At 48.0% G+C, this 12,663-nt stretch overlaps 1 protein-coding gene across 1 annotated transcript in view; it reads right to left on the bottom strand.

The window, feature by feature from the left end:
* MYO1E (myosin IE) overlaps nucleotides 1-6,708 on the bottom strand; it is a 92,748-nt gene extending 86,040 nt beyond the window's left edge. The window contains 1 exon segment of the mRNA XM_040601544.1: nucleotides 6,584-6,708. Coding sequence (XP_040457478.1) covers nucleotides 6,584-6,586 — 3 coding nt within the window. The 5' untranslated portion in view covers nucleotides 6,587-6,708.
* Nucleotides 6,709-12,663: the final 5,955 nt, after the last annotated feature.

Genomic DNA, 12,663 nt, shown 5'->3' on the forward strand with positions numbered 1-12,663 from the left:
CATCATATCACCCCAAGAGCATAAAGCCCTTGCTTTCTGCACTGCTCCCCCGACAGCCAGAAGTGGCTTTCACCCAGAGACACTTCTGGCAGCTGCAGAAGGCTCACCCAGATGCAGAGAGCCCAGCACCGGACCCATTCTATAGTCCCTTTTAACTTCTAGAACAGCACTGACCAGGAAGCACGCTGCAGATCTGCTAATGTCTGGCTTTAACTGTAAAGTTCACACTTAGTTGCTGAACTTACCAAGTAATGTTAGTAGGTAATTCTTCATACTTAAAAGCACCTCCTAAGTATGCTTCCCAATGAGCATCGCTCTCTGACTCATGCCTCAATTATCAACACCACTTTCCTTGTCAGCTCTCTCATAGGCTTTGTTTGAAAAAGTACTTTCAATTTAAAAAAATTCAATTCAGAATTTTTTTGTAGAAATACACTTTATAAATAAAATCCACCGATGACTTTAAAGCCAATTAAATGCTGCTGTGGCTTTGGAGAAAGATCCTTGATCATGCCCACCCTCCTAGGCTACTTATATTAAATAATCTTGAGCTTAGATGCACTTGCTGTTGTACAAGCAGTCAAATTCTGAATCTGTTTAGCCATTTACACATTCCTACAAAGCATATTTAATAAAAATAGGCAGAAAACACCTGTAAGGTTCAGTGTGTGGAAATGCTTTAGACAAAGAAACCTTTTCCTAACACGGAGCACTGCCAGGAGATGACTGCACACCAGTTTTAGAGCAGTGAGGGCAGGAGAAGGGGAGGAAATGAGTAGGTGAATAGGAAAACCAGAAGATGAGGATGAATCAGCAGATGAGCGATAGCCTGTACTTCCTGGGCAGGACAGTGATGGCATCTCAGGAACGTGGGGGAAGGGAGCAGGAGACGAGGAAGCCTGAATTGCGCCCAGGAAGGTCTGACCGAAGTACAGCTCCTCACACCCATGCTCGGAGGCTAGGATTGCACAAGAGTCCTAGCCATTAGGTGAGGTGGCTGTCTAAACAACTGGGCACAGTAAAAGACAGCTCTCGGTTCAGATCTGAAGATAGGGAGAAAGATTCTTGTTTACTTTCTGCCATGCTTCTCTGATATTTGTCAATATTTTTAGATCCACGTAGTAGAAATAGTAAGAGCCAGACAACATACAACAGCTAAGAGAGTCTTTCTGGCTACATTGGTTTCAAAAATTAGCAAGCAGCCCATACACCTGTAATACTACTCCCCATACAAGCTGTAAAAAGAAAAAAAAAAAGACACTTCCACAGGAGTAACAGGAACACTGGTCATCTGCTAGTGGCTAGCTTCAACCAGAAAGGCTCCTCGGCTGACAATAATATAGCAAGGAAATTATGACCTCCAGCAGATGAGAAAATGTGTAAGAGAACAGTTACATGATTTTCCCCAAAAGGTTCAGCATTTCATGCTGATGTGAGCTTTTGTTGCTCATACTTGAGGCGATACTTTAGATTGTACAAAGTGGCTTCATTCAAAAAATTAACAATAGTGCAAGCCAACCCTTTCTTGCCAAAGCCTACACCTGGGAATCTCTGTGTTTGCAGAGGGACTGAACTGTTTTCCAAATCTTTATTTTTGTAAAACAGACACACGCATACATGTGCTCTTCCCAGTTCTGAGAACTGCTTTTTGATTTTACTCCTTTTAGTCTTGCACGGTTAACTCCCAGAACAAAACCTGTTTTAATTAGGTGCAAACCCCCCAGCGTAGCTCTTAATGCCTTCCAGTAGCCACACACCATCTTGACCTAGAATCCAGCTTCCTAAAAAGGCAGACTGAAGTATTGCATTACAATAGCATTTTAGGAAATTGCAAAGGAGAGCAGACCAATCGGTCATTTATAAGCCATGTATTGTGGCAACAACCAGAACCCGAGGGTAAGCAAAAAAATGAACAACTTTCTGGCCAGCCCCAGACCAGTACCTGCCAGCAGAAGCACAGCTATCCACGTGAGAACTCTTCATGCCACCGCAGCAAGCGCACCCCTAGGGTCACCCAGGGTCCCTGGCAAAGCAAGCGTAAGAGCTAGGAGGTTAGTAGGAAAGATGACCTCTTACTTTTTTGCTCCCTTCCTCATCAGATGCAGCAGCTAAAACTAATTAGGCTGTATTGATATAAAGGATTCTTCTGTAGCTCTGAAGATGTTTATTTCCATGTTCTCTACACATTAGTAATACGCCTGCTGTATTAAAAGGCATTAGAACACACAGGCATTTCTGACTCCCTGAAACTGGGAATAGAGAAGTAAAACCCCTTTATTCTTTGATATAACTTGGATGGAGCAGCGTATGACCATTTAGACCAATGTCACTTTCCCCCCTCCCCTAAAACTGGGAAGAGATCAAACTGGTATTTATGAAGGAAAAATATTTCAAGTTATTACAAAAGGAGCCAAGAAGACTTCTCTGAAGAGATGTACAACGTCTTAGTGTTTCAAGCAAGGAAGCATACTTTCCATGTTAAGTTGAGAATATTACTACGATTTTGCTGAGAACTCAGCAAAAGCTTGACAACATTTCACTGGCTGGCTATCACAAAGGCTCTAAAAGGCTTGGTTTAACTTCCCACATGGCACGTACACAGCAATGCTTTAAAACAAGGCACTAAGACTGGGGCAAGTTATCCCTTCAAATTAAGAGAAAGTGGCTGCAGACAGTTTAGTTAAACTACTACCGGCATTGTCACCCCATTTCATTCACAACAAGCTAGTTATGTATGGAGGGGGGGGGGGGGGGGAAGCAATTCTGGAAGGCAAAAGATATTATGAGAAAAATACCTAAGATGGTACATACATACACCATCAGGTTCTGTTTTCAGCTGCAAAAGCTGCATTTGGGCAACATCCTGCATACGTTAGCATTTTCTGAAAATGTGCTCTAACATACACAACACATCCACAAACCAGTCTAGAGGTCTAAATCGGAAAGAAACAGAGACAAGCATGCACACAACGTAAACCTAAACAAAACACATCGAGTATGAATCACTAGCTTTACTATTGAACATGCTACTGTTTTATTACACTTTATGTATCAGCCAGACAGAAACACCATACAGCTGGAAGATTTTTCCGTTAATGCACCTCTAGACATAATGCGAAGCACATGCTGTTACCCTCTCCACTATTACACATTTGGCAGAGAGCAAGGCTGAGCTTACGCTACTGTCTGCAGCACCAGGCAAACGCACCCTTCAAAATCACTATCATCGGTGTGTTGCTTGTGACTTCCTTGCAGGTAAAAAAACCCTCAAGATACAAGGTCCCATCTCACATCACGCATTAGCTATTCCTGGACCAAAACCAGACAGCTAGCAAGTCCTTTCAGGCCAATTGAGTCATCTTCATTTTTGCAGACTTTCACAGGCAATACATGTAAACAAGACATCCCCAGCATCCTACTGGATTGGGCTATAAATATCTGGCTTCTACTGATGTCAAGCTATGTTGACCTGCTATAAAATGATTCCTTTTAAGAATCAACCTTCCGTCTTTGTTGAAAAGGTAGAAACAGGAAGACACCAAATGCACCCCGGTAAAAATGCACATACTGACCACAGTGCTACAGAAAAGCACTTAGCACTGAAGTGTTGGTTAAAGGCAACATATGAACGCTTTTTTTTTTTAAAACATAAGTGAATCAGACAACCCTGGCTTGCTCGACAATTTTTGAGTTAATCCAGATACTGCTAAACCTGCTTGTTCTTGCAGCCTTCCTTTCACTCTCCCCAGCAAAGTGGTACAAAACTTCAGCAGAAGTAATCCAGAACACATCATGCAAAAGCAGGCAAAGTTGATCACTGATGGGTTGTTGTTGGGGTATTTAAATGGGTTTGTGTTTTGTTCAGGTTTTTGTTGTTTGGTTTTTTTAAAGTGTGGTAGCAGTTTATGCCTTAGAAACAGTATTATGCTTGTTGATTAATGTTTTATCCATAAGAGGGAAAGCCAGCTGAGAGTACTCAGGGGAACAACCTTTCCCTGAAGGCTACAAAGCTACTTTAAATGAAAGGTTCAAGATGACATTGTCGCCTTAATGTGATGAGATTACTTTTGTCACCCGATACAGATACTCTATCCAACTCCAGATAAGATCCCCCAATGCACCTCCATGAACTACCTCTGAAGGTCCAAACTCACAGTATAAAAGCAAAAGTTGCTTAGAGTTCACCTGACCTTACTTCAACCAAGTTTCAGCTTAGTTGCACTGAGAGGTTTCCTGAACATCAAGGATCCAGCCCTTCACTGGAGCAGGAGACTAGTTTGCACTAACAAAACACACATTTTTGAAGACTTGTAAATTGCAGCTAAGCTATTCCAGGGTCTAGTTCATTTTTAATTCAAAAAATTTCAAGAGGAAAATGTCAACAGTTGCCACCTGTTCCTCAGAACTGTCAGCTTTAATGCAGTTTTGCCCCACTGTTGCTCATTCCCACCTTGCACTGCAGCACAAAGCCATGAAGCAGCTCCCTCTGAAACCTATTCCCGTGTGTGCGGATCTCCTCCTGAAACCACACTGTTAACTGGCTGTAGACATCCATCTGGATTAAAAACAAACCAGCAAAAAAGCGCACACGTATCGCCAGGTTGCACAGCACTGCACCACCTTGCCAGCAGACCCGAGGGGGGCAATGCACCAAGGCACAGAGGCCAGGAACATGTTTACACCAGCATCACCTTTGTTTGCTCTGCTGCACCAGGCTGCCCCAGAAGCATGAAACAACTACAACCCATGTCAGCAGTAACGCAGCTCCCCGCGCTGCAGGCCCTGTCAGAACATGAAAAGGTCACTCTAAGGACTACGGAGACAATGTGGCAGAAAAGACTTAATTTAGACAACACAAAGCACTCCTGTGACATTTTGCTTCCTCCTCCCCCCTCCCCCCAAAATCAAAGTTGTCAAGACAAAAATAAAGGAAATAACGTGAGCTTTTTTATACAGCACAGAGAATGAGTATAACATTTCAGGATATTAACAGCATGATTCATGTTTGTAAGCAGTCATTGTAAGTCCTGCCAGGCAATCCCTCTGCCAACTTCCTAAGCTACAAAATACTACCTCCTAATAATTACCAAACAATTGTTTGGGCATAGTCCTTTGAAAAAGCAGTACTTTTAAAAACAATCTTTTCCGGTTTTGTTGTAATCACCACTTATGGACAATCTTAAAAAAATGCAGTTCACGTTAGCTTGGGATCTCACAGCAAAGAGATTAATTCAAGACTATTTCAGTATCGAATTAAAAGCTGGAGCGTAACTGCCTGAGCAGTTCCCTGAAAGGGGCATACTTGTGGAAGAAACTGGTTCTCCTACTTTGATCAAGTAAAACCCATTGAGTACGTTATGAGTTACATGTGTTTGCAAGAACTGTATCTTGATTAAAACCTTTTATTAAAAGGGAATTAACAGATCCAGAGGTCCACAACGGATCGACTAGCAGACCCACAGACCCCACAGTGTTACTAACAGGCAGAATCGCTGAAGGACCCGCACCAAGGTGCTCCAGCCCCATTTCACATCCCGCAGCCCAGGCAGGGAGTGCCACCTCATCCCCGCCAGGACGCGGCTGTGCCAGGTGCCTGTGACCCAGCACCGGCGAGCAAAGGTTGTGGCTAAAGAGCTGATGGGAACCACCTGGCTGCACAGCCATCTCCCAGGGAACGCAGGGACCTGCCTCACCCACAGCAGCACTGTGGTGGTGTCACTGTCCTCACCCGTGCCAGAAACGTTAGCTTCCCGACCTTTATCGAAGGCAAGGACCGTGCTCAGCACCAGCGTATCCATGCACTGGGGCACTGGCCGCAGCACCAGGAGCGAGGGGCCGAGCCAGCGCCCTGCCTAAGCGGGCACAGCGCCACGCGCGCCGGCACCGGGCTGGCCAGCCCCGGACACAACGGGAGCTAAGCCCTAGCAGGAGTAAAGCCGATGTTTTCCAAGCGTCTCAACTCTCAGATCTTCACTATCCTGCTTTTACCCAAGTCACCCATTAGGCAGCGTTCTGAGGTTACGGACTTTAACCTGGTTTATTACCACCTGGGACTGTTCGCCGAGTTCCCGTGGAACAGGCAGCCCTGATCGCCACCTGGATGACTTCAGCTGAGAGCTGTTATCAATCATCCGGCGCCAATCGGTAACGACAAACGCGGCTGGACCCCGGCTGCCCCCAGCCCAGCACCGGCCGGTTGTGCCGGCACCGCGTGTCCCCGCCCGCCGCGGCAGTGCCCGGGCCGGGAGCCACCGAGGGGCCGCGTCACCTGTTGTTCGGCGCCGCCACCGCGTTACCTCCCCGCGGCGCTCCCCTCGCCCGGGGCCGCCGGCGCACGGAGCCTCCCCGGGCTGGCGGGAGGCGGCCGGACTGGCACCGCACCGCCGGCCCTGCCGCTGCCCCGGCCCCGGCCCCACGACGGGACGGGCGGCCCCGCTGCCCCGGGACGCGGCTGAGGAGCGCGGCCGCCCTGCCCCGGCAGCGGCACCTCCGCGGGTCCGGCAGCACCCGGCACGGCACGGCACGGCAGGGCCCCGCTCACCGCCGGCCCCCCCCGCCCCCCCCGGCCGAGCCCCGCGCCTACCATCGCGGCCGCCGCTGCCCGCCGCTGCCCGCCGCTCCGCCAGACGCGCCGGCGCCCCGGGACGGGCGGGCGGGACGGGGGGGAGGGGGGGAGGCAGGGCGCGAGCCCGCCCTCTCGCGCGCGCAGCTGGCCGCCGGGGCGGGGCGCGAGGCGCAGCAGCCCCGCGGGGGCGGGGCGGGCCGCGAGCGCGGGGCCCCGCGCCGGCGGGGGAAGGATAAAGGAGCGCGGCGGCGGCGCGAGCTGCCCCGTACCGGCCGCGCGGGCGATGTGTCCATAAATGGAGCGAACTCGCCGCGGCGCAGCCAATCGCCGCGCGCCGCCGGGACGTCATTCCCTGAGGGAATCCCGGCGCCGCCTCGCGCTCCGGTCCGGCCGCCCCTGCCTGCCGCCGCGCCCCGGCCCGTCCTTCCCCCCCCCCCCGCGCCGGGACGCGCGCCCCGCCGCCAGCCTGGCCTGGCCTGTCCCCGGGGCTCCGCGCCACGGTACGGTACTGGGCGGCCCGGGCCGGGCCGTGCTCTCCGCGAAGCCGCGTTAGCAGTACCCCTGGCGCGCGCCGCTGGAAGCGCCACGGAACCCCGGTGCTCTCCGCCCCCGGGAGCGCCGCGAAGCACGAAGCTGCCCGGCACCGCCTGGGTACGGAGCCGAGCCCCGGGTGCGCCCCGGCCAGCGGCACAAACCCGGGTGCTCGCCTGGCGGCCGGCGTCTGCTCCCCCGCGCTCCAGCCGCTTTGACCAGGGCACAGCGGATACCGCTTCCCGGGACCGACCGCGCTGCTTCCCGGGACCGTGCTGCCCACGGGATCGGGCACACGCTCACCCACTGCCCAGGGCTGCAGTCCCGCCAACAGACTCCCCTCCTCAGGCAGGGAGCCCAGCTGTTGAATGCATTTCTAACCACCGCTTCTAAACTAGAATACAAATAAATATAATATCAATAAAATGGAAACTGTCACATAACAATCACCACAGCGGCCAGGCCCCGGCCGTATGCCAGTGCTGCTCCCACGCTACCCTGTAAAGCACTCCCAACAGGTACCACTCATGCTGTTCCTCCTTAGACGTTATTACTGGTCTTTATTTCTGATTAAAAGTTGCAGTTATTGGAAAATACAGGGAGTAGCTTCTACAGACTAATTTGCTCAATTGTTATTGCTTTTATAAACAAAGTCTTGCTTCCAAATGAAGTTAGAGATTAGGCATGAGCAGATTCGCTTGTGAACAGCGCTGGTTCTGCAGCCCCGTCTGCTCCGCACAGGCATGTGGCCTCGTCCTCATGGACCTGGCTGCAGGATACGTTAAACATGGCTGGTGAAGGCTTACACATCCAACATTGACGCATCCAATCCACGGGACAAAAATTCAGCCACCTGGCCCCCTCTCAGCTCCCACAAACTTCAGCTGTTGGATGAAACACAACAGCCCCTTGGACGTGTCACCCTTGCTTTTGTAGAGCACCAAACACCTCCTTGGCTCTGCTGGGCTTGTGCCATGTGCCTACTGATCGTGTGAAGCTTGGGATTTCCATAGTGGATTGCTTGGATGTAAACTGACATCAGTACCAGGGGTAGGAAACATTCCCATTGAGAAAGTAGCTGGGTGGTAAATAGGAGCCGCAGTAGCTATTAAAGCAAAAATATATTTGATAGCGCTAAAAAGTGAGCAGAACTTCACAGGAGATGAGTTTCACACGTCATTTCCCAACAGAAGGTAAGTAACAGCAGTTTTATGGAAATAGGACAAAAGTAGTTTGCCTGGTATTTCATCTGAACACGGACATGTTACACAAAGTTACGAGGCCGTGATAAAAAGTGGTGAAAAAATGTATAAGAATTCAGAGAGCGTGTATAGGGCCAACACAAGAAAGAGAATTTATATAGGTTTTGTATTTTTTTTCTGTTTGCTTTGGATGTGGGTCTTTTGTAATGCCTAGGTTCATTTTCTTAAGACATATACATTTGCATGCCTGTGTGTTTACAAACACATACAAATATCTTTAAAAAAAGTCAACAAAAAAGTAGAGAAACTGGATTGTGGGAGAAGAGTAAAAAAGTGCATTCATGCCAGATAGCTAATCGAGAAACTAGTCCCAAGTTCACCGAATTCTACGTGCACTACTGGGGTCCATCTGCTCTAGATGGACCAGATGATGACTTTCACCAAAAACTTTGGGGCCAAAGGCATCAGTGCTCAGCATCTGCACGAGCCTTTGCTAAGACCTGCATGCACCAAGCACAGCCTAATTCACAACGAACCCTTTTCATGCTTTTAAACCTAGCCCTTTAATTCTGCTGATTTTAATGATAAACATGGAATTCCCAAGCTGACTATATTAAGTGAATGATACTTATTCAGCATCCACGTCCAGAAGCAGGGGAAGGCATTTCCCTTCGAGCATCGGTGGCAGCATGCCTGAACGCCCTGTGTGCCCGGGCTCCTCCAGCTGACGCTGCCCACCAGCCAGCCCTGAGGAAGGCAGAACCCCCATCTTCATCTTGAGAAGCTCCAGCAGAGTAAAAACGAATCTCTGTACTTTTAAATGATGCACAAAACTTAAAAGTGGTGACATTTCTGTCAATAACATTCATATGAACAGCTTACCTTTAAAAATCCTAACCGGAGAAGATTTAAGAAAAATTCCCGGCAGCAAGAACTTCCATCAGTTTTTTCAGTGCGTGTAGTGTCTGGCAGTGTTGTGTTTGGTTAGTAACACCAGCTCACGTGCAGAAATGCTAACATTAGGAATTGTTTTGCGGATATTTTCTGGCTGCAAGTGCCAGTTGCAGCACTTGATCCTCCTTACATGGATCACTAGTGCTGAACTTCAGGAAAACATTTCAGGACAAGCTTCTCCTCAGTGCTTGCAGAGGTTTATTGCCTCAGCATTCCATTTTGGAGGTGGGTACAGGCTCAGCCCTGATGGCAGTGACTGTGGTCTCTCTGCCATCACCTGAAGCCCACGGAGCAGCGGGCTGTACCACGAGAGAAGTTGCTGCCCCTGTAGCGTGACTGGTACCTCACGTGTGTTTCCACCTACCCAGTGCCTGAGGAACACTGTGCCAGCACCCAGCTGGGAGCAGGCTGATGCTGCAATGCAGGAAGACTAAACTGGCCGAAAAAAGAGCATGGTCCTTACCTCTGAAAACAGCACAGGCTACGACCTTCCCTTGCCCTCCCTTCTAAAAATATTATTGTGGCTTCAGAAAGAACTCTTACAAGAAATCAGGGAATCAGGAAAAAAATAGAAATTTTAATGAAACGGGCACTGCCCTGACTGCTTTCTAATGGGCTAAAACTGACAGCAAAGAAAAAAAAAGGTATTGCTACTTTTTCCTTACTCACAAAATATATTTAGATTAAGTTTTATAAGCCACATATTTATCTTCTGTTGACCAGAATAATTTAATTAATAATATAATTAATGCCTGAAAGCCATAAAATAAGGCTTAATACCCTTAACAAGACACCATACATTTAGTTAGAAAACCACACCATCTGGTATGTCTTAGAAAGATGAAGGATTTTTGCCCTAGAAAAACAAATGGTGTAAAATTAAAGAAATTTCAAAAATTCAATGCATTTTTTTGCTGTATCTGCTTTCCAAAGAATAAACAGACACTTTGTAATCTTCGTTTTCTGCTAAAATGCAGATGGTTACGTTCTGTCTTCAGCTACACTTGACGAATGTAGAATTTGTCTCACAGAAAATAAAAAATGGATTCAGCAAATTCTTCTTGTGAAATGTAGGGAGAAACAAAATGGCACATATAAAACAAAAGCAAAAGTTTATGACCTAAAATGTGATGGAATCATGTCAATGATTAGAAAAAATTTCCATTTTGGAAACAGTATAATCATTTGAGCTTGCTTTCACTCCCTTTCCCTGTGCCTACCACAACACCTTCCTTCTTTCCTCTCTTTTTTTGGCCTTAAATTAGAGAAGCATCTCTGCTCAGAAAACATGCTTATCAACATGTTCAGTGCCCATCTAACATACCACAGGGGTAAAAAGTACAGTAGCAAACTCAACAGCCCTTTTTCACCCACTGTTGTTTGGGGTTTTGGTTTGGTTTGGTTGTTGGGTTGGGGTTTTTTTTTTTGGGGGGGGGGGGCGTTGAGGGAAAATAGCATGCGGCTCTTTTAACTCTGGATTTGATTAAGAGAAGCCCCAGACATAAGAGATACTCAGAATTCATAGAGCTGAATTTTTCTCCAACTGCAACCCAAAATGTATGAATAATGTTATTTGCAAGGCTGGTTTAAAACTGGAAGAAGTCCACAAAGGACTTGGTAATGGAGGAGTTTTGCCTTCTATGTTCCCGTGACTGGCTTTGTAGGTTCACATCAACAAAAGTACAAGCACTGCATTTTTTTTCCCCAGAGGAAGATTTTTTTTAACATTACACAAGCTTTTAAGATCAAAAGTTTATGTTATGATGAGCAACCTGATCCAACACCAACATTAGACCTGCTTTGAGTGGGGCGTTGGACCAGATTCCCTTCCGAGGTCACTTCCAGCCTAAATTACTCCATTCTGTAATGCCATGATCTTTTAAAATGGGCCTCCATTCCTAAGTGAGACAGCTGAATGCTCTAGAACAGACTAACGTTATTGCTGATGTTGGGCCTTGACAAGGAAAGAGATCTGAATGTGCCTTTAAGAAAATAAAACTACATGTTCAGCATCAATTACACTGAAGATGTAATTATATAAAATACAACAGTTTAGGACTGCTTTGGTTAGAAACATCAAAGACGTGATCTAAGTACAAAAATAACAACGTCTGGTAACACAAGATGAAACGAGCATCTGTGTGGGACAAACCAAAAATCATTCCCCTCAATACCCTGTGTCGGACAGTGGCTGATACGGGTTCCTGGGGAACAGCGTAAGAACAGTCATTTACACCTCACCTCCCCATCTCTTGGCCCTCACCATGTTAAATGCTCTGCCAGCAAGGGCTAAAGGGGGAAAGTGGACTGCAAGCTGGTATGGAGGTACCTTTTAATGTTAATTCCATGACTGCAGCAGGAAGTACAAACGTTGACATGTTTGGAAATTAAAATAACTATAATCAATTTGCTTTAAATAACAATTTGCTTTCAAGCCCTCCTGCAGACACACATACTCAAGAAAATGTTGAGGATTCAAGCAGTCCTTTAGTAGGAAAAATCACCAGGCAGGTGCACAAAAACTGTTCAGGTGCACAAAGTTAGTCTGGACATTTGCTGGGTCTGAGGACACAGCTGTGTGGGTCAGCAGGGCAGTGAGATAGAATCATCAAATCATTTAGGTTGGAAAAGACCTTTGAGATCATCAGGTCCAACCATTAACCCAGCACTGCCCAGCCCACCACTAAACCACGTCCCTGAGCACCAAGCTACGTGTTTTTTAAACCTCTTCAGGGATGGTGATGCCACTACCTTCCTGGGCAGCCTGTGCCAGTGCCTCACCACCCCTTCAGAGAAGGGAAGCGCTGGGGGCGCGGGACTTGCTGATGAAAGCAGACCTTGGGGGACCGAACAGGAGCCCCCAGTACCCATGAGGAAGCCATCAAGATGGCAAAGCCAGACTCTTCACAGTGGTGTGTGGGGGAAGACAACAACATAAATGCAAACCAGAGAGGCTCAGACCAGGTAACAAGAATGTCCTTCCCCCAGCCGGCGGCCAGCCCAGCCTGGGAGCAGAAGGGTGGAAAACCTCCATCCTTGGAGAACCTTGAAAACCTTGGAGGTTTTCAGGAGCAGGTCGGGTAAAACCCTGAACAACTGCATTTGGCCCCATCAACGATCTCACTTGCAGCAGGAGGTTGGCCAAGTGTCCTCCTGAGGTCCATTCTCACACGAATTATCCCACAATCCTACGACTCTCAGTTGGTTACTATCCCATTTGGAAAGCACGATGGCACATTTTGTTTCTGGCCTGATCCTTTGATGCAGGGAACACTTGAAAATAAGTAGGTCCACGGGAGCGTGGATTCACGCCTCGCCTTGCTCTCCACAACAGCATGTGCACGCTGCAGCGCTGCCAGCCTTGGGTGCTGCTGGGCGCAGGCACAAGGTGCAGGACATCGCGTGGCTCGT

The sequence above is a fragment of the Falco naumanni genome, chromosome 7 (genome assembly GCF_017639655.2).
Source record: "Falco naumanni isolate bFalNau1 chromosome 7, bFalNau1.pat, whole genome shotgun sequence".
Lineage (NCBI taxonomy): Eukaryota > Metazoa > Chordata > Aves > Falconiformes > Falconidae > Falco > Falco naumanni.